Genomic DNA, 22,758 nt, shown 5'->3' on the forward strand with positions numbered 1-22,758 from the left:
AAAATCTGACTACAGTATATAACTTTTTTAAATTTACATTTTTTGCACATTAAGTCCTTAATTGTCATTATTTGTCTTTTTATGAAAACGTGGGACAAAAATACGTGGGACATGGGACAAAAATACGTGGGACAAAAATACAGTTTGATGAAATGCTATCACTTTGCTGTAGTGGTATCTTTTTCTTCTACTTTTGTGGCTGATTATGCATTATAGTAAACCAATAGAGAAAGTTCAGTTTCCATTTTAAAAACAACAGCTTCTTGATAACGTTTAGAAGTCCTTGAACCTGCTCAAATAGTTCGTGAAAAACAAATCTCTGGAACTGTATGAACCCTGTTATACTCCTATTTAGGAAAGTAATATGTTCTTGCACTCATACTCTGACTTAACAAGAGTACTTGTTCTTGAGTGCTTTAAAACATACTCTTTTCCATTGCTTATAACAAAACCTGTTATAAACTGATCTTTAATTTATTAGTATACCTCTTATGTAAGAATAGTTCAGTCTGTGAACTATGAAGCAACTTATTCTGCTCGGTAATTGTCAGAACTGGGAACAACAACAATATAAATTAAAAATGCTGAAGTATAGTTAAAGTCAAAATGGTGTGAACAATTAATGCCAAAAATTTATATTATTTCAACTGCAAGTTTGCCTCTTGCAACCATTTACTAAATGTTTACATAGTGCACAGATGATATGGGATTTGAGCTGTAACATTCACAATCTTTTTTGAATGGATGTAAATTACCTGCCAGTACTTAAGTATGACTGCATCAGGCAAAATTACCTGCCAGTACTTAAGTATGACTGCATCAGGCAAAATTACCTGCCAGTACTTAAGTATGACTGCATCAGGCAAAATTACCTGCCTGTACTTAAGTATGACTGCATCAGGCATTGAATTTTCACAAAATTCAAACTTTGACCGTGCATCTTTTCTTGATAAAAACCTGTGATATTTTTTCATATTCAGCTCACGTTAGCAGACTTAAATTTTTTTTTTTCTACAGGTTAATTGTGCTGGAATATTGGAGCTTGGAAGCATAGAAACAACTTCTTTGGAGCAGTATGACAGAATGTTTAACACTAATGTCAGGTAGGTGCTATCAGAGTTTTTGCTAGAAATTGTATAAAAATAGGTTGGTTTAGAAAGATTATATAAACAAAACATCTTATTAGAAAGAACATTATAAAATAATAGGATCATGGGGAAACTTTCAGAATGCATTGTGGAAGGGAACAGTCAGTACAAATAATTATGGGTCCAGTGTAATTTTTAAATAGATAGGATCATTTTACATTATTAGAAAGGTAGAGTTCAGCTGTTTTTTAAAACTCAAGGCACAATTGTGTGTCTTATTAGGGTATGGGGAATGGCATTACATTGGGGTTGATTTTCCAGGCAGTCTAAATTTGAGTTACATATCTGCTTCTCTTTATTAACATTGACTGCTTTGTTATACTGATCCAGCCTGCCCCGTTGGCAACTTGCTATGCTAGATTGCAGAATCAGCTTTGAACAGATATTACCAAAAATTATAGTTTTTTTTTTATTAGGTCAGTGTTTAAAGGGAGATAACTACATCCTGTCAAGTTTGCCTTGAATGCAGTAATTATCTACCTCAGCTTGGGGTTGGCATTTTTTGTCTTTTGTTACATAGAAAGTTTGGGATTTATAATGTGAGCTCGACCTCTACATGCATGCATTTGTGTGTTATGTATTACTCTTTGTTAGAGTATCTGTGTCAGATGTGGGTGGTTGTGGTTTCAGATGCCGGCCAAGCCATATCCTAGACTTATTAAAATGGTACTAACAGCTGCCTTGCTATGTCCTCAGCAGTAAGAGGGTAGTGTTAGGACTGGTCGGCTTGGTGTCAGGATAATGTGACTGGGTGGGACATCATGCTACATGTCTGCAGTATGCTGTCCCAGTGCTAGACATCACTATAAACTGCCACACTGCAGACATTGTAGCAGTATGACTGAAATTTTTTTATAGCTAAATCACACACACACACACACAAACACAAACCTCCTTCATCATCTGAAATAGAGACTTAAAATTCTGGGATGTTATCAGGTGCTGTGCACATTTGTTTCAGAATTGTAATCCATCCCCAGGCTGTTGAGCTCTAGGGGTTGGGTCACTTTTGTGTAGTCTTGTAATTGTATACAAAATCAGTAGTGATTTAATGACATGTAATATAAAATCAGTAGTGATTTAATGACATGTGTAATATCACACAACTCCTGCATGGTTTTGATAAAGTCTTTTAGAATATGATTGCGGATTGTCTGTAGCTGTGCACAGTGATTTTGGAATGCTGATCCAACCCCAAGGAGGCAGAGTCTGAGGAATCTGACACTTATTGCCCCTCTTCCCCATTGTTTTCAAACTAAAGATGGGGATTATTTTATCCTGTAATCCAGACATTTGTGTTTGCGATTCCTCATATGCCATTTGCAATGAGACATGAAACTTGGTGATATGCTCAGGGTGGTACACAGATTTGCACAGTGGTTTTGTAATTTAATTCCATCCTGTTTGTAGAGCTTGGTTGGGTGGGGATACTACTGCATAAAGGTGTTAGTTTTAACTGTGAATAGTGTGGGAGAAATGCTGCTATGCTGTAGATGCACACTCCATATATATATATATATATACATACATACATACTGGTTGATTAGTGATAATGAAATAGCTTAGGAATACCTCTGAACAGGGGGCTGCTGAGTTTTCCAAGAGAGCCATAATGTACAAATATTAACACATGGATGTCTGTAGATTTTTTTTTAGAACTGGTCCTCATCCTTGAAAAGGCTGGAATCAATTGTTCTTGTCCCTATGTGTATAATTGGGAAGGATAGTGATTATTGTATAGTGATAGTGTTGCTGATCTGCTGGCTTCTAGTGTATAAATGTATAATGGGCAACGTTAGTAATAATTAAATCAACTGGGGATAATGCTGACAACCTGTTGGCTTCTAGTGCTTATAGGTATAATTGGGGAGGATGGTGATTATTATAAAACTTGATGATAGTGTTTGCTGACCTGAAGCCTTACAGTGCATATATTTATAATGAAGAATAGTGATAATAAAATAGGTGGGGGATAGTGCTGACTAACTGCAGACTTCTAGTGCATCTGGGTATGGCGTTGGTTCTTTAATAGCTTTGTGTTCATGTTGGCTACCTGCAAACTTCTAGTGTATACATGTACGCTATGGGAGGGAGTGATAATTGAATACCTTTGGGGTAGTGTTGCCTACCTGCAGACTTATAGTGTATACATGTATGCAAGGGGAGGGAGTGATAATTGAATAGCTTCAGGATAGTGTTACCTACCTGCAGACTTCTAGTGTATATATATATATATATATATATATATATATATATATATATATATATATATATATATATATATATATATGAATATATGTACGCTAGGGGAGGGAGTGATAATTGAATACCTTTGGGATAGTGTTGCTTACCTGCAGACTTCTAGTGTATACATGTATGCAAGGGGAGGGAGTGATAATTGAATAGCTTTGGGATAGTGTTACCTGCCTGCAGACTTCTAGTGAATATACATATATATATATATATATGTACGCTAAGGGAGGGAGTGATAATTGAATACCTTTGGGATAGTCTTGCATACCTGCAGACTTATAGTGTATGCATATATGCTAGGGGAGGGATCTAATTGAATAACTTTGGGATAGTGTTGCCTACCTGCAGACTTTGAGAGTATACGTGTATGATAGGGGAGGGAGTGATAACTGAATTACTTTGGGATAGTGTCGCCTACCTGCAGACTTGTATTGTGTACATATGTGCTAGGGGAGTGAGTGATAATTGAATAGCTTTGGGAGTGTTGCCTACCTGCATACTTCTAGTGTATACATGTATGCAAGGGGAGGGAGTGATAATTGAATAGCTTTGGGAGTGTTGCCTACCTGCATACTTCTAGTGTATACATGTATGCAAGGGGAGGGAGTGATAATTGAATTATTTTGGGATAGTGTTGCCTACCTGCAGACTTCTAGTGTGTACATGTGTGCTAGGGGAGTGAGTGATAATTGAATAGCTTTGGGAGTGTTGCAAACCTGCATACTTCTAGTGTATACATATATGCTAGGGAAGAAGTGATAACTAAATAGCTTTGGGATAGTGTTGAATACCTGCAGACTTCTATTGTATACATGTATGCTTGGGGAGGGACTGATAATTGAATAGTTTTGGGATAGTGTTGAATACCTGCAGACTTCTATTGTATACATGTATGCTTGGGGAGGGACTGATAATTGAATAGCTTTGGGATAGTGCTGACTATCAGCAGACTTCTGTTGTATACATGTATGCTTGGGGAGGGACTGATAATTGAATAGCTTTGGGATAGTGCTGACTATCAGCAGACTTCTGTTGTATACATGTATGCTTGGGGAGGGACTGATAATTGAATAGCTTGGTATTAGTATTGCCTACCTGCAGACTTCTTTTGTGTACATATATATTTGGGGAGGACTGATAATTGAATAGGTTGGTATTAGTGTTGCCTACCTGCATGCTTCTGTTATGTACATGTATTCTTGGGGAGGGACTGATAATTGAATAGCTTTGGGATAGTGCTATCTGCAGACTTCTGTTGTATACATGTATACTTGTGGAGGGACTGATAATTTATTAGCATTGGGATAGTGTGGACTATCTGCAGACTTCAGGTGTTTATATGTATACATGGGGAGGGACTGATAATTGAATATCGTTGGTATAGTGCTTACTATCTGCAGACTTCTAGTGTATACAGGTATACTTGGGAAAAGACTGATAATTGAATAGCTTGGGATAGTGTGGACTATCTGCAGACTTCTAGTGTATACATGTATATGTTGGAGAGGGACTGATATTTGAATAGCTTGGGATAGTGTGGGGTCTCTGCTGACTTACATCTATACTAGGGAAGGGATTGACTGTTAAATCGCTGACAATAGTGCTGACTACCTGCTGACTTCTAATGTGACCCATTTATCTAGATAAACTTTAAAATGAGTGTCATTTGAAAAGCTTTTAATGATAATATGTTTCCCTCTTTTTAGATCCATGTACCATTTGACAATGCTTGCAGTACCACATCTGATAGAGACACAAGGCAACATTGTCAATGTGTCCAGTGTTAATGGTCTAAGATCAGTAAGTACTGATTGATTGATTATTTTATTTATTGTTTTTAATTATTGTTTTTAATTAATTTATAAATCAGTTGATGAATGATTAGATTGATGAATTAACTGATTAAATGTTTAATAAATTGCTTAGTTATTTGATTGATTACATGTATTGATTTCTTTAGTTAGGTTCACATTCCTAATGATCGTTATTACTGTCAGCAACATCTTTTTAGGTTTATCCAAAACCCTCACTTTTACACCCCACATGTATGTATGTATGTATGTATATATGTATGTATGTATGTATGTATGTATGTATCCAAATTGTTTTGGAGGGGCTTTGAATTTTGTTTATGAAGCCCCCTCTTCTAATGTCTTTTCCCTCCATGAGGAACATACCAAACAATCCCAGTAAGGCAGCAATTATGCAGAAGGAGATTGGTGATGAAGAGAGTTTGCAGACCATATTCTGTCTTTGTGGTTCTGCTCATGTCTGCTTAATCTGTTGTCCAAAGTGAACAGGAAGTTAAGACCAGTTATATTTCCTCAGCCAGCTCTCACTATTTTGTCCACCTAGGTATAGAACTTTTCCCAGTCACAACTTCATTTGTCTCTCTCGGGTACACATGGTGCCGATTATTGAGCTTGTGGAGTCAGTGTCCAGCAGGTAATAGATTTCAACGAGAGTTTCTGCAGCTTCTTGGTCTGCTCTATGTGGCAACAGAAATGGTCCTTCTTAGCCACCTTTTCCTGTGACCATTGCAGGTTGCCTGCTGGACCAGTCACATCCCTTTCCTTGTCATCTTGATATCAGCTGAAACAGTATCATTCCAGCATCAGTGACATAAAAAAGAGTGGCTCATGGCAAAGATTCCTCTGGAAATGCTCAAGCAGAAATTAGGATTTACATGGACACCAAATTGCAGAGTTCTAGAGCCCACTTAGTGTGCATCTTCACCAGTCAGGTGCAAGTAGGAAGTTACCTTTTCACATAAACGTTTTAGAAATGAAAATCATAGGAAACTTTCATGTTCGAAGGGATCAGCTTTATGTTACATCTTGGACAACTCTGTGGTGGTGGCATACTTCCTGAAATGAGGAACAAAATCACCTGGCCCATGTGCACATGTCTGGGGCTTTCTGTGGCTAGCTGAATATTACAGTCCATATCAGGCATCTTCCTGGCAGCTGACTTGCTTTTGTGAAGGGGCCAGACCCGTAACACCAGGTGGTATGTAATTCTTTTGGTCTTTTATCGTATGTCACTCCAGTTCCAGATCTGTCTCCCTTCCCCCACACCCCAGCTTTCTGAAGATAATGCAGAAAATGATGAGACAGAAATCATTCATGCATAATTCAGCAGGAGAGAAAGCATCAAAAGGAATTTCAGCCTACTATTATGGAAAGAATTTAACAGTCTTGAAGGCCCTCCACTTTAACTCATTAACCCCTGGAAATTTATTCATTTTGGCCTCAAATTTGAGTAGGAAATACATTTTGGGGGCTGCTTCTGAATACATCCAAATAAATCTGTATCCAGTCGATTTCCATTTGGCCTGATGCCTAGTGTTGGGAAATATTGTTTTCATTAGCTGTTTTGCTTGTGCATTTGCAGAAGGTAAAAGTTGGAGTTCTTTTCTTCTTTTTTTTTGTTTTTGCTTATTGGACCCATCATTTTTTATCTTGGCCCCTTTTTACTTGAAATCCCCAACTTATTCTACTTTTTGCAAAGTTCACCTGTCTGGGTGCAGTTCTGACCAGTCTGCCTTAGAACTGAGGCCCAAAAGTCTAAAATTCAGACACAAAATCTGATTCCAACAATAGATGAATTTTTGGTGTAAAAAAAAATACATTTATTTCCTCTGTATTGTGTAATATAAGTAGAAAGTCCAGATTATTTTATATCCTTGTAGAGCTACTTCTGTCTACTTTTCTGCAATATCACTTATTTTAGTATATCTTAAATGACCTTCACGCTATAGAGCTCAGAAGTAAGTACTATCTCCTGATGCACAAACATGGTGCCAGGGGTTATTGAGTTATAGGCTTTTGAAGGAAAGCAATGAGTTTTCAGGAACTGGTGCAGTGTCGTCTGCATTGTCCCACTGAGTGACTTAATCCAACTATTTGCAAAAAAAATTCTCTGGCCTTTTAAGGAGAATAGGTTAGCACCTGTTACAGTCAAAGGCTATCACTGCCAGATTTCCAAGATATTCAGAATAGGTTACCATCAGCAGGCAATAAAGGAGTGGTCATCTGCTTCCTCTCCTTAAATTTACCCATCTAGGGAGTTGGTGATGTGAGACCTAGCACATGCTATTAAGCACTACTTGATGCTCTTAGAGGAGAGTTGTGGGGCCCAATGACATCTCTTTCTTATGGTGAAGGCTGGAAAGATTATACAGTCCTTCAGGCCCTTGTGTCATGGTGTAAATGGGAAATACACTTGGTATACTCTGAGATCTCAGAACATCAGATACAACTCATGCAGATATATGATTATAAGATCAGAGTGATCTATGCAAGCCTTGTGTCCAAACAAAGTGTTTAGTTTATAATGCAGAAGCTGTTGCTTGGCATACACATTCAACCTCTTCAAGCATCTATGATATAGCTTTACAGAAACAAGAACTGAATCTGGTAATTGATTGGTTGCAGCCAGACAAGCACCTGACCAGTGTGACAAGTCTGACATCAGCACAACCCCCTTATAGGTGTGAGTTAAGTGCTTTTACTGAATTCATTCCAAATATATTTGCTCATTAAGGAAAATTTGCTCTTTTCCATTATCTGGGTATGATTGTCACGGGTTCATGACTGTTGGATGTGCTGCTGTCATGGATGGAACATTTGTTATCCTTCATGTAGGGAATCCAGCCATTCCTCCCTCTAATGGTGACTGTAGTAGAGGTGGTATGCTTATGCATTTACACCTGTTATGAATGTTTCTCCTAACTTTACTATGATTGTGTAATGTACTCGAATGAGACTGTAAATGTTTAGTACATGTAAATTATGTTTCTCTGAAGATACATAATTGATAATGCTACTACTGAACCCTCCCACCCATCCTCGCCAATATTAGTATCAGCATTGATGCATTATTCATATACTGGTAAACATCTAGCCAATGAAGGGCCATCCATTAGTTACAAGGGGAGGCCATTTTTATTTAGACTAACAAGACATCATATGAAGTCTTTCCGATAAAACCCCATGTTAATATGACCATTCCTTCAGAAGGAGTAGCAATAAGATGATTTTCAAGATGGTCACTGTGCTGACCATACTAGATGTCTAAGCAGCACCATTTACATTTAGAACCAACTAGACAATGACATGAATTTGTGTGCAAAGTTTCAAAGCAATCCTCTAACTAATTTTAGGAGGAGCAGCAATAACAAACTTCTGCAAATGCATAATGACAGATGACAATAGACCATCCCATAATGTCTACTGGTCAATGACCAGTAGAGCTGACAAAGAAATATTATTTTAATTAAATGGTAACTTTTTTCTCTTCTTCTTGTATAACAAAGAACAAACATTCCTTTATACATCAACTTCTTATCGCCTGCATGAACACTACCTTTGTTCTGTGTATGAAGCATTATTCAAACCTTTTAATTGCTTAATCCATCAAAGGCCATAAGAACGTATATTTTTAGTAAAATTTGTTTCTCTGAGAATACTTTACATGATCACATGACTGTTACGAAATAAATTGTGATACCTTCCAAATCCAGCAATCCCAGAATGATGAAAATTATGTCTTTTCCATCTATATAACATATGGACAAAGGAGGAAGCCCTTACTTATTATCTCCCTTTGTAACTACTGGGTGGCCCTTCATGAGACGTTTACCAGTATCTGAATAATGCATTAATGTCAATGCTTGTATTGCTCAGGATGGGTGTGAGGTAGGTTCAATAGTAGCGTTATCAATTATGTATCTTCAGTGAAACATAATTTACAAAACATTTACAGTCTCCATCGAATACATTACACAATCGTATTAAAGTAGAAACATTCATAGCAGGAGTAAATGCATAAGCATCCTACCTCTACCACAGTCACCATTAGAGGGAAGAATGGCTGGATAATCCTACATGAAGGGTCACAAACATTTTTACCATGACAGGGTGGTATTACAATGCCTAAATCTAACTCTTGTATCACCATCTAAAGGAGACAGGAAAAAATGCTCTAAAAATAGACTGAGACTACATTTGTGGGTACTGGAGCTATTAATTGTAATTTGATTACATGTACAAATATCCTTACTTTATAGTCTGTATACAAATATCTAAAAGTCTGTACAAATATCCACACTATATGGTCTATATACAAACATCTCCACTATATAGTGTATATACAAATGTCCCCATGAAGTCTCAGTACAAATATTCCCACTAAATAGTCTATATACAAATATCCCGACTATATAGTGTAGATACAAATGTCCCCATGAAGTCTACAAATATTCCCACTATGTAGTCTATATACAAATATCCCCACTTTGTCTGTATACAGATATCCCCACTATATTGTCTGTACACGTATATCACCACTATTGCTGTCTGTATACAAATATCCCTAAGGTCTGTAAACATATACCCTCAATACATTGTTGATATACAAATATCCAGACTACATGATCTATTATATGCAAATATCCCCAATATATTTTCTACGTACAAATATCCCCACTCTATTGTCTATACATATACGTGTATATACAAATATCCTGACTACATAATCTATATACAGTTATCCCCATTACAGGGATGGTCCTGGCTTTTAAAAAGCTGTCACCAGAAAAATCGCCAACCTCAATATTTTGTCGCCAATTTTCAAAAAGTGTTGCCAGAACAAGTAGTGTACATTTTTTGAAGTGTTAATTTAGTCTATTAATGTAACAGGTAGTGAAAATTACAAAAGATGGGTTAGTTAATACTCTAATTACAATAAGCATTAACAAAATGTTACAAAGTGTTATATGAAGATCCGTCGCGATTTTAGGGCTGCCAGCTGGTTGAATGCAGTTTCAAAGTCTAATTTTTCACATCTGTACATGCTGATTCTCATTAAATTCTCGAGAGATGAGATGCAGAGTTTATTTCTGATGTCAGTTTTTATGAGGTTCATCTTACTGAATCCACGTTCACAGTCGATAGTACTGACAGGTGACACCAGTAGTCTCTCAGCAGCCCCCCCCCCATGGCTAGCTTCACAAAGCTTGAAGTGAATTGCTTCTTAAATCCCAAGAATGATCACTGAATGCTGTATAAATTTTCTCGACAAGCAAACTAGGATCTCCATTCCCACGAATGAAACTTACATGAGTCAACACCTGGCAATATTGGACCGTATATATAAGCATAAATTCACACCCAATTTAGGGATTCTTTCACTCCTGTAATTTGAGAAGTAAATAATTATTATTAATTATGCAAAACTGTTTTATTTTTGCTATTTCTTGTTGCGGAGTTTAAGTCTCTGCAGCCATAACACAGATTGATAGCAAAAGGAAAAGATCAATGAGTAAAATGCTGCACTGGCGACAGATATAATTGTGATTGAGATTTTTTCCATTTGCTTTGTATTTATACGCAATAGTCGGTACTTCAAAGGTTATCAGTTTTCTATGAAGGTTCAGCAAAACTATTGTATTGGTATATGTAAAAAAAAAAAAACAACAACAGAAGGATTAGCCATTCAATTAATTGTATCTGTTCTATTTGCATCTTCAGAAGTCGGTCAGTTGTAGGTATAGTTCGGTAGCATGATTGACTGTATCACAGCATACAGTACTCAGCCCAGATGTCAGCATAAGCAGATTATGATGTAACAATGCACTCTAAAGATGGGGTTGTCAATACGAACAAAGGATCGTTTGTGTAACAGATTGATTCCAATACATTGCTTAGTCAAGTTTGTGGCTTCCTTTCATTCTCCCTTTTAATTTATCCAGTCCAAATCCATGATTGTATGTACAAATTAAATAACCAAAAAGTCTGTCGCCAAAAAAATCGCCAGATGGGATATTTTTGTCGCCAAGGAAAAAAAATCACAATTTGTGACATTGGCGAAGCCCAGGACGATCCCTGCCATTATATAGTCTATATACAAATATCCCCATCTTATTATATGCTCATTTTTTCCCCCATTAACTTTACATTGTCAGAATCATTCAGTATTACCCGATACTGAACTCGTGCGACAATACACGTATAGCATTCACATGCATAATGGAACTACTTTCTATTGTAAACAAACACTGAACGCATATGCCAGCACTTTTAATTTGTACACAAATCATGTACACTCGCGTAAGAGGCTCTTTATGTTGTGGTTGTTTAAATTTGTTTCTGAATGAACTAAAACAGATTTTTCTTGGACTGCCACATACCAGCTGTTTTGGCACATTCCGCGTTGATACAATGTTACGGATTTAGGCTAGCTACAGTATATAACAGACGCAAGATAAGGTCCTTACACATAACATACAATTGACAAGTCATATACTCTCTTCTTTAGCTGGTGATAAGAATGGCAAAATAAAATATACTTACAGTTTTACGTCCTGAATTTCCTCAAAATGTATTTTCTTAATTCTGCAAATCTGAATTACATGAGCCATGTCATAGGTTTTCAATCTAGATTACACATTTCGAAATTGTGCTGTAATTTCGATGATAAGTGCAGTTGCATCCTCCTTACTGCACTCAAAATGAAATAAGCATTAAATTCCATAGCATCTTTTTGATAATTGCAATTGAAAGACTTCATATTTTTCCCACATTATGATTTCAGACATTCAATGACAGAAACATAAACACATTTGCAGATGTCAACACGCTTCTCCCTAGCTAATTAAATCTCATGTATTTCATGTGGAATCATCACATACAAATCCAGTCCATAATCACGAAATTTCCTAGAATCAAGAAAAATAACAAAATCTATTCATTCCAGATAAAATGGAAAAGTTGTTGCAATGCACATTCATTCACAATATGACTCCAAATTTCAATTTTAACTAGACATGCCATTTTCTTTTGAAAGTTATGTCGAGCACGTGACTAAGTTCAAATTTGTCTGGGCGGAGTTATGTGTGCAGTAATAATGTTGATTTGTGTAATGATGAATATGTGCTTGTGTATTTAGTTTGGAATGTGGCATACATTCATTTACGTTGTTTCTTGTAGTGTATTTTGTTTATATAATTAAACCTTAGGTAGAATAAAAAAAATGAGCATATAATAAAAAGGTTACTGCATTTGTTTGGGAAAATATGAACTCGTTTTGTTGGAAGGATATACTGCACTCCCAAGGTCATGCAGTATTCCATTCCAAAACTCATTCATATTTTCCCATACAAATGCAGTAACCTATAAATATAGGCTATATACAAATATCCCCACTATATGGTCGATATACAAATATATAGTCTATATACAAATATCCCCATCATATAGTCTATATACAAATATCCCCATCATATAGTCTATATACAAATATCCCCACTATATTTTTTTGTTGTTGTTGTAGGGTTTAATGCCATTTTTCAGCACACGATAGGCTATACATGGCGGCCAGTATTAATGGTGGAGGAAGAACCTGGGAAAACCCCGGAGAGAACCACCGACCCATGAGAAGCTACTGGCAAGCTTTCTCACATACCCACATTGGCTGAATCCGAGACTCAAACCCATGCAGACAGAGGTGAGATGGCAGTGATCCTTAACGGACAGCGCTTTAGACCACTTGGCCACTCGGGGCCCCCCCCACTATATAGTCTATATACAAATATCCCCACTATATAGTCTATATACAAATATCCCCACTATATGGTCTATATACAAATATATAGTCTATATAAAAATATATAGTCTATATACAAATACCCCCATCATATGGTCTGTATACAGATATCCCCACTATATGGTCTATATACAAATATCCCCACTATATAGTCTATATACAAATATCCTCATCATTTAGTTTATATAAAAATATCCCCACTATATAGTTTATATACAAACATCCCTATTATATAGTCAATATCCAGGTGCTCAATATCGTCACCAGGCGCTCTGCCCTTAACAGTGTCCTCTCGACCAGAACCTACCACAGTGCAGACTGCGACTCCGACCATGCCCTCGTGAGCAGCAGAGTACGACTACACCCACACACACTACACCACTCAAACCAAAAGGACGTCCTCGCATAAACACCGCGCAGATGTCAGTTCCTGCCAAAGTGGAGGAGTATGTGTCTGCCCTGGTCAAGGCTCTCCAGGACCTGCCTGAGCATGATGCTACAGCCAAGTGGAATGCCATGAAGGGTGCCATCTACAGTACAGCTATGGCAAGAAGGAATGACCCAGCCAGGACTGGTTCAACGCACACCTATCAAGGATGGAACCACAAATCGAGGAGAAACGAAAAGCCTTCATAGCTTACAAAAAATGCCCCAATGAACGGACGCTTGCTGCTCTCAGAAATGCCCAAAGTAACACCCAGTGCATCGCTAGACAGTGTTTGAACGAGTACTGGCAACAACTGTGTGAAGGGATCCAGCGCAGTGCTGAGTCCGGACACATCCAAGGTATGTACAGTGGCATCAAGAAGGCTCTGGGCCCTACAGTGAAAGGGATCGCTCCCCTGAAATCTCTGATGGGAGAGAAGATCACAGACCGTGGGCAACAGATGGCCAGATGGGTAGAGCACTACTCAGAGCTATACTCCCGAGAAACGTCAGTCACCGATGCAGCCCTCAGCGGCATAAAGAATCTGCCCATCATGGAAGAGCTCGACAAAGTGCCAACCTTAGAGGAGCTCAGCAAAGCAGTCGACTCCCTTCCAAACGACAAAGCACCAGGTAGTGACAGCATCCTGCCCGAAGCTATCAGACGTGGAAAACCAACATTGATTAAACCACTGCATGAGCTACTTTGCCTCTGCTGGGAGGAAGGAGTAGTCCCCCATGACATGCGCGATGCCACAATTGTGACCCTTTACAAAAACAAGGGCGACCGCAGTGACTGTAATAATTACAGAGGGATCTCGCTATTGAGTATCGTTGGTAAAGTGTACGCCCGCATCTTACTCAACAGGCTGCAGTTGCTGGCGGACCGTGTGTACCTGGAATCTCAGTGCGGCTTCAGAGCAGGCAGGTTGACAACAGACATGATCTTCTCCCTACAACAACTCCAAGAGAAGAGTAGAGAGCAAGGTCAACCACTCTACATGATGTTCATCGACCTAACCAAGGCCTTTGACTTGGTCAGCAGGAAGGGCCTTTTTGAACTTCTGAGTAAGATCGGGTGCCCCCCAAAACTCCTCAGCATGATAGTCTCTTTCCATGCAGATATGAAGGGAACAGTCCTGTATGATGGATCCTCCTCAACCTCCTTCCCAATTAACAGTGGCGTGAAGCAGGGCTGCATGCTGGCACCAATACTTTTTGGGATCTTCTTCTCCCTGCTCCTGTCCTACGCCTTCGACACGTCCACAGATGGCATATATCTACACACCAGGTCCAACGGGAGGCTGTTCAACCTGGCACGACTGCGCTCAAAGACCAAAGTGAGAGCTGTACTCATCAGGGAGATGCTTTTTGCAGATGACGCAGCTCTTGTGACCCACACCGAGGAAGCCCTCCAGAGACTGGGAGACCGTTTTGCTGATGCCTGCATGCAGTTTGGTCTCACCATCAGCTTGGAAAAAACAAATGTCAGCATGCAAGATACCACCATTGCCCCTTCCATCAAAATCAATGGTGTCACCCTGGAAGCAGTCAACAACTTTACCTACCTGTGGTCAACCATCAGCAACACTCTCTCAATTGATATGGAGCTGGACAGAAGGCTTGGAAAGGCAAACACCATCATGGCTCGATTAACGAAGAGGGTGTGGGAAAACAACGCGCTGACAGAGCACACCAAGGTCCGAGTCTACCAGGCCTGCGTTCTCAGCACCCTTCTATATGGAAGTGAGACCTGGAGTACCTACATGAGGCAAGAACGCCGGCCCAACTCCTTCCATATACGGTGCCTAAAACGCATCCTGAAAATCAGCTGGCAAGACCGTGTTCCACACAGCGAGATCCTGCAGTGTGCAAGTACCCCCAGCATGTACTCCCTGTTGAGCAAACGCCGCCTTCGATGGCTGGGACATGTCTGACGCATGGAGGATGGAAGGCTGCCAAAGGATATCCTATATGGACAGCTGGCCACTGGCATGAGAAGAGTTGGCCGCCCCTCACTCCGTTTCAAGGATGTATGCAAAAGGGACATGAAGGCATGCAACATTTCACCCGATGGCTGGGAAGAGCTGGCCAGGGACTGAGGCACCTGGAGACTGACGGTAAACAATGGCATATCAGTCGCTGATGCGAGGAGAGGCCAATTGGCAGCGGAGAAACGTAAGAGAAAGAAGAACGTGGCAGCAACCACAGTAACACAGACTTCCCAGTATAACTGCATCAATTGCAATAGGGACTGTCACTCACGTATAGGTCTGCACAGTCACAGCAGACGATGCCAACAGAGACAGACAACACCCCAAGGGCGCTATTCGCATGGTCTTTCGAGACTGAGTCGCCAATGATGATGATGATGGTTATGATGATACAGGGTGCCCTGTTATGGATCACTGCCATCTCACCTCTGTCTGTGTGGGTTCCATTCTTGGGCTCGGCCTGAATGTGGGTATGTGAGAAAGCTTGCCAGTAGCTTCTCATGGGTTGGTGGTTCTTTCTAGGGGTTTCCAGGGTTCATCCTCCACCATTGATACTGGCTGCTATGTATAGCCTATCTTGTGCAGAAAAATGGCATTTAACCCTACAACAATGACAACAAGTCTATATACAAATATCCCCACTGTAAAGTTTATATACAGATATCTCCATTATGTAGTCTACATACTGTATAGTTTATATACAAATATCCCCACTATATAGTTCATACACAAATATCCCCACTATATATTCTATATAAAAATATCCCTTTTATATAGTCTATATACAAATATCTCCATAATATAGTCCATATAAAAATATCCATATTATATAGTCTATATAAAAATAATCCCACTATATAGTCTATAGACAAATATCCCCATTATATAGTTTATAGACAAATATCCCCATTATATAGTATATAGACAAATATCCCCATTATATAGTCTATAGACAAATATCCCCATTATATAGTTTATAGACAAATATCCCCTTATATAGTCTATAGACAAATATCTCCATTATATAGTCTGTATAAAAATATCCCAACTATATAGTCTATATAAAAATATCCCCATTACATAATCTATATGCAAATATCCCTATTATATAGTCTATATACAAATATTCCTATTATATAGTTGCATGTGTGCTTTTATGGCTGTACTGCTTTTGAAAATTCAGCATTGGGCTTGCCTCTCGACCGCAGCAGTAAACAGGCCCTGCCCTAGGGCAAGGTGAATGAGGCAACTGCCCAATGGTCCCTGCACTTTCAGGCAATGCATTTTTTTGTTTTTGGCCCCATGCTCATCGCTTGCTGCCTTTGGCCCTGCACATGCTAGGGCCAGGCCTGGCAATAAAGCGTGCTGATCATAAATGTACAGACTGTTACTAATAAAGCGTGCTGATCATAAATGTACAGACTGTTACTAATAAAGCGTGCCGATCATAAATGTACAGACTGTTACTAATAAAGCATGCCGATCATAAATGTACAGACTGTTACTAATAAAGCATGCCGATCATAAATGTACAGACTGTTACTAATAAAGCATGCCGATCATAAATGTACAGACTGTTACTAATAAAGCATGCCAATCATAAATGTACAGACAGTTACTAATAAAACATGCCGATCATAAATGTACAGACTGTTACTAATAAAGCATGCCGATCATAAATGTACAGACTGTTACTAATAAAGCATGCCAATCATAAATGTACAGACAGTTACTAATAAAACATGCCGATCATAAATGTACAGACTGTTACTAATAAAGCATGCCGATCATAAATGTACACTGTTACTAATAAAGCGTGCCAATCATAAATATACAGACTGTTACTAATAAAGCATGCCGATCATAAATGTACAGACTGTTACTAATAAAGCATGCCGATCATAAATGTACAGACTGTTACTAATAAAGCATGCCGATCATAAATGTACAGACTGTTACTAATAAAGCATGCCAATCATAAATGTACAGACAGTTACTAATAAAACATGCCGATCATAAATGTACAGGCTGTTACTAATAAAGCATGCCGATCATAAATGTACAGACTGTTACTAATAAAGCGTGCCAATCATAAATATACAGACTGTTACTAATAAAGCGTGCCGATCATAAATGTACAGACTGTTACTCAGTATACCTCTAGATTATCAATTTCTTAATCCAGATGTGAAGAAAGACAATTTTCCACTATCCTTTGAACAAAGCTTAGTTGATGTAATTGCTAGAATTGATAAAAAATTTGTTCTGATATCTCTCACTGAGTCTTCATTAGTTCATCATGATCATGTGATAAGTTTTCATCAGCGTGTCGGATTACTTATTAGCTTCTTCCAGTCAGTGGTCTCCTCTGTCATGATTGAAATGAACTCAGAATCGAAAAAGATCCTGTGCAGCTTCTTGATGCACAGAGTTAGATAAAACCGGTAATAAATCATTATGTGCATTTGGGCACATGTATACCATATGTACTCGCTTAAAAGACGAGTCCAACTACAAATTGCACAGACCCAGATCTGCTGTCACTTTATGCTCTGGCAGATCTAGATTTGTGCAGTTTGTTAAGAGTAATAAGTAGAATAAACAACATTGACTTTGATCTGCAGACTCATTTTTACGATGGCAAATCAAGATCTTTTGTCGTTCGCAGTTTGACTTGACTTATATGTGAGTACATATGGTTTGTATTCAGTTCTTTTCATCCACCCACTCACGTTTTTATCATCTTCATCACAATTTTTTTAGAATTTCTGTCTGATCATTATCATTTCAAAATAATTGCTAATCTCTGCCTTGCAAGGAAGTGAATATTTTGGGATGATCTTCAGCCGACACTAGTTGTTCACTTTTTCTCTTTAGAGTACGTTTGCAGCAGAGTGTTGCTGTACATTTTGTTATTTTTGATAGTGTGACCAGTGTTTCCACAGCTTCTTTGTGACATTTGGAGTTCATGATAAGCAGCATGTTCACAGTTGAACCTTTCCATTAATAATGAATGATTTATTAATATTATTATTGGAACGTTTCCCTTCATTATTTTCATTTTTAAATACGTGACAGAATGACAAGTCATGGGACTCATCATAATGAAGTCATGATCAAGCCGTAAATCACTGACTGGGGTTGGCAGGACCTTTTTTGCCTAAAATATTTGTGGGAAAGTTGAAGCAAATGAGCTGTTTTGATTTGGAAGTTGATGGTAATTTTTCCTCATCATCCATATTGTACACGTCATGGAGGGGAGAATATGACAAATTTGATAAAATCATAATACTGGTAGGTGTTAGGAAATATATACTGATTGTTCAAATAGGGTATCTGTCAGTTTATGACATTATTAAAACAATGAATTATAAAAATAACATTTTCAGTAGTGATCAGATCAACTCTTTGGTTATTCCTTCAGGAAAGTATCTACTGATGACCATGGATGGTTAAGCACAGTTAGATAATTACAGGGATAAGATTACACCTTCATATACGCAAACATGAAATGCATGAAAGATGCTGAAGGTGTGTTGACATGTGTGATCAGTTAAATGTATAAACGACTAGCTGAAGTTTCTTTTTCTGCTTTTACCAATAAGTTTTTTAATTATTTTAATTATTATTATTTCATGCTGAAAAAAGAGTATTGCCATAACTGTACTGTTTGTATATGCAGTAATGCACTTCGAGTGGAAATCTTTGTAAAAGAAGAAGGAACTGGTCTTTGTTTATGCAGTCAAATGCTGAAAAATTTCATCAGATAAATTTAAAAAACCTAACAATACAGTTATTATATTCCTAGGCTTGTAAATTGAAAAAATATAATAGGCACATAAACTGATAATATTTGTAATGCTTGACTTGTACTTGAAAGAAATCGTTCTCCAGTGAAATAAATTCATTAATCCATGACCTATATAATGCATGTTGGTGCTCATCTTATTGCAGCACACAAATCAGGATTAAACAACTACATTCATAATCATGAAACGTGAACTTGACACATTTTTCTTAGCTGTTTGATATTTTTTATGAAGGTTTTTCATCTAAAAAATGGCCCTGAGTGGCCGAGTGGTCTAAAGCGCTCTCCGTTACGGATCACTGCCATCTCACCTCTGTCTGCGTGGGTTCGAGTCTAGGATTCGACCAATGTGGGTATGTGAGAAAGCTTGCCAGTAGCTTCTCGTGGGTCGGTGGTTCTTCCTGGTGTTTTCCGGGGTTCTTCCTCCACCATTAATACTGGCCGCCATACATAGCCTATCATGTGCTGAAAAATGGCGTTAAACCCCACAACAACAACAACAACATCTAAAAAATAAAGTGACATAATTTAAAGGAATTGCAGTCACTTCACTATCACAGCCTGCAATCCCATGCAATATTGGTAATGTGCTGTGTACACAGTTTGTTGAGTTTAATTGAATATTATATGGCCACATCTTAGAATAAGCATAATTCCCCATTTTCTGAAAAATATACTTGACTGGTCAGTTATCACCAGACAGACATGGTACACAGGCTTAGATATCATGCAGTGCACATGCAATTTGATTGTAAATTCGGCCTGTGTAATGATGAACTATTTTAGATGAAGCATGTTTACACCAGTTTCTTCATGTTTTAAAGCATCAATTTTACATCCTTGTAAGCTTGGTTTTCATTAAAATTATAACCATAGAATGTCAATAACTGCCTCATACAGAAAGGCATGTATTGAAAACATAACATTAATGGACCTTGTTACAAAAAGAGTTGGTACAATCACTAAACATAGTCACCTCAAAGATGGATTTAGTAAGCACTTGGCAGAATGAAGGTGCAGGCATTCTGATGATTTATCCATACAATACAGTACCATATATACTTACTTATAAGCTAAGTCCAATTGAAAACAACATAGATTCTGATTTGTCATTGCATAATGCACAGGCAGGTAGGGTTAATATGGTATATGATGTAATAAATAACAAAAGCTTATAAAGGTTTGCTCTGTCTCTCACAATCAAAATACAACACTTTTAAGTTAAAACTGATATCCACAATTGTCATGAGAATAAATAAGATGTGATTTTTTGTTATGCACCAAAATTTTTGATCTGGCACCAGTTGACATGTTAATCTGAGTGAGGCTAACATCACCTGCAATCATTTATTCATCTGACTTGTGTAAATGTCCATTGACTGATTGTGCTGGCATTTGCATAATTGATCATACAAAATTCCTGTAATTAAGGAAGGATAAATTCCAATGTCAGTTTTAAAAAAAACACTGGATTTACAATGCTAATCGGATACGACATTTCAGAGAACAATCAAATAAAAAGTTGCATGTGTATATTTAACACCTAATTAGGCAGCCTGTATACTGCACTCTTACTTTGGACATGGTTCTCATAATTAGAGTTTCTCACATGTGTTTTCTGCATCAATTTTCTCTGAACTTTTGTGTATTTTAGTTCCCCAATGTGTTGGCATATAATATGTCCAAGAGTGCTGTTGATCAGTTCACAAGATGCGTAGCACTAGGTGAGTATTTGGTACCGACATTCAGGCATAGTTTACAGCTACAGTTCTAGAACACCAGAATATATGAATCTTTATTTGAAGAATGTTTACTCTCATAGATGCCCACCATGTCCTCACCCCCACAAAATTTAAATCTCCATTTGGATACAACATTGATTATTCAATGACCATAGTACTAGTACTACTAGTTTTAGTTTAATACTACTATGACTGCTTCTTTAACTTATAATTATGATTATGATTTTGATTATTATTTTTATACGGAAATGTTTAGATACTTCAAGTTAGAATGCTCTGCATTGTGAGAAATGTTAAAAATGTGTACTTGTCTACAAATGTTAGTTACTTCACATAAAAATGTAAATGCATGAAAAGTGTATTACATCAGTCAAGTCATTTTCAGTTCTAATGGTCATAGACCAATCTAGATTATATAGTGACCTTTTGTCTGGTGTCTGGCATCCATTAGCACAAGTGTGTCATTGCTTAACGTCTCCTAAATTACTGGGAGGATTTCAGTGAAAGTTTACAAATGCATTAATCCCAAGGTTTATCTGGTTCTAAGTGAAAATAGTGCCCCTCACAAATCAAATATTTTGAAAATGCTGCTAATGCTAATCTTCCATATAAATCTACCTGGGGTTTTCACAGAAAGACTTCTTAATATGTGTGTGGGGTTTTAACTGAAAGACTTTCTATGATTCTTAAATGAGAATGGTGCTGATCTCAAATTCATTGTAGCCACCTTGGCGTCCATCTTGGAAATCTTCTTATTCCTGTACCTTCTATAAAGATAGTCTCATCAACATGTTTTTTATGTATAATTAAAGGACATCTTATCAGCCTTGTTTGTCCTAAACAAAAATGGTGTCAACCGTCACTTAATAGGGCTGTCATGGTGGATAATCTATAAAATCTTGTTATTTCAACTGCTTCAAAATGGATGGTCATATTAACAAGGGGCTTTCACTGAAAGACTTCTTATCATGTCAAGTTGATCTGAAATTAAAAATGGTAGCAATCAGACATCGAATGTAGCCAGTATAATAGCCATCTGAAAATAATGTTATTGCAACTCCTGCAGCACATATGTACATATCTACATTGGGTTTTCACTGAAAGACTTCTAAATGAAACTGGTTGAGATCAGATCTCCATTCTAAATGAAACTGGTGGAGATCAGATCTCCATTCTAAATGAAACTGGTGGAGATCAGATCTCCATTCTAAATGAAACTGGTGGAGATCAGATCTCCATTTTAAATGAAACTGGTGGAGATCAGATCTCCATTCTAAATGAAACTGGTGGAGATCAGATCTCCAAAAAGGATATCAGTTTCTTTTATCACTAATAGATAGCTATAGATACAAGGGATTTTTGCCAAAATACTTATTATCATGTCTGGTTGGTACTGAATGAAAATACTGCAGATCTAGCATACAATATGGCCAGCTAATGGTGGGCATTTTGAAAGTTTTCTTATTGCTACAATTATTCTTTTAAACAGATGGACTTAGCAACATTAGGCTAATTCAGTAAAAGACCTTATGATATCTATTTGATTCTAAATAAATATCATGTGATGTTGTTAATCTTTTTATCACTAGTTCTCTATAAGGAAAGGTGATGTTGAAAATAGTCCTCTATAAGGAAAGGTGATGTTGAAAATAGTCCTCTTTAAGGAAAGGTGATGTTGAAAATAGTCCTCTTTAAGGAAAGGTGATGTTGAAAATAGTCCTCTATAAGGAAAGGTGATGTTGAAAATAGTCCTCTTTAAGGAAAGGTGATGTTGAAAATAG

The 22,758-nt window shown here is 37.6% G+C and overlaps 1 protein-coding gene across 1 annotated transcript in view; it reads left to right on the plus strand.

Moving 5' to 3' along the window:
* Positions 1-22,758, plus strand: part of LOC149785931 (uncharacterized) — a 66,441-nt gene that overhangs the window by 20,804 nt on the left and 22,879 nt on the right. The window contains exons 5-7 of the mRNA XM_089976167.1: positions 1,018-1,103; positions 5,108-5,201; positions 20,890-20,959. Of these exons, the coding sequence (XP_089832293.1) occupies positions 1,018-1,103; positions 5,108-5,201; positions 20,890-20,959 (250 nt within the window). The remainder of the gene's footprint in view (positions 1-1,017; positions 1,104-5,107; positions 5,202-20,889; positions 20,960-22,758) is intronic.

Source organism: Sinohyriopsis cumingii, chromosome 12, assembly GCF_028554795.1.
Source record: "Sinohyriopsis cumingii isolate HCF-2022 chromosome 12, ASM2855479v2, whole genome shotgun sequence".
In the NCBI taxonomy this organism is placed as follows: Eukaryota; Metazoa; Mollusca; class Bivalvia; order Unionida; family Unionidae; genus Sinohyriopsis; species Sinohyriopsis cumingii.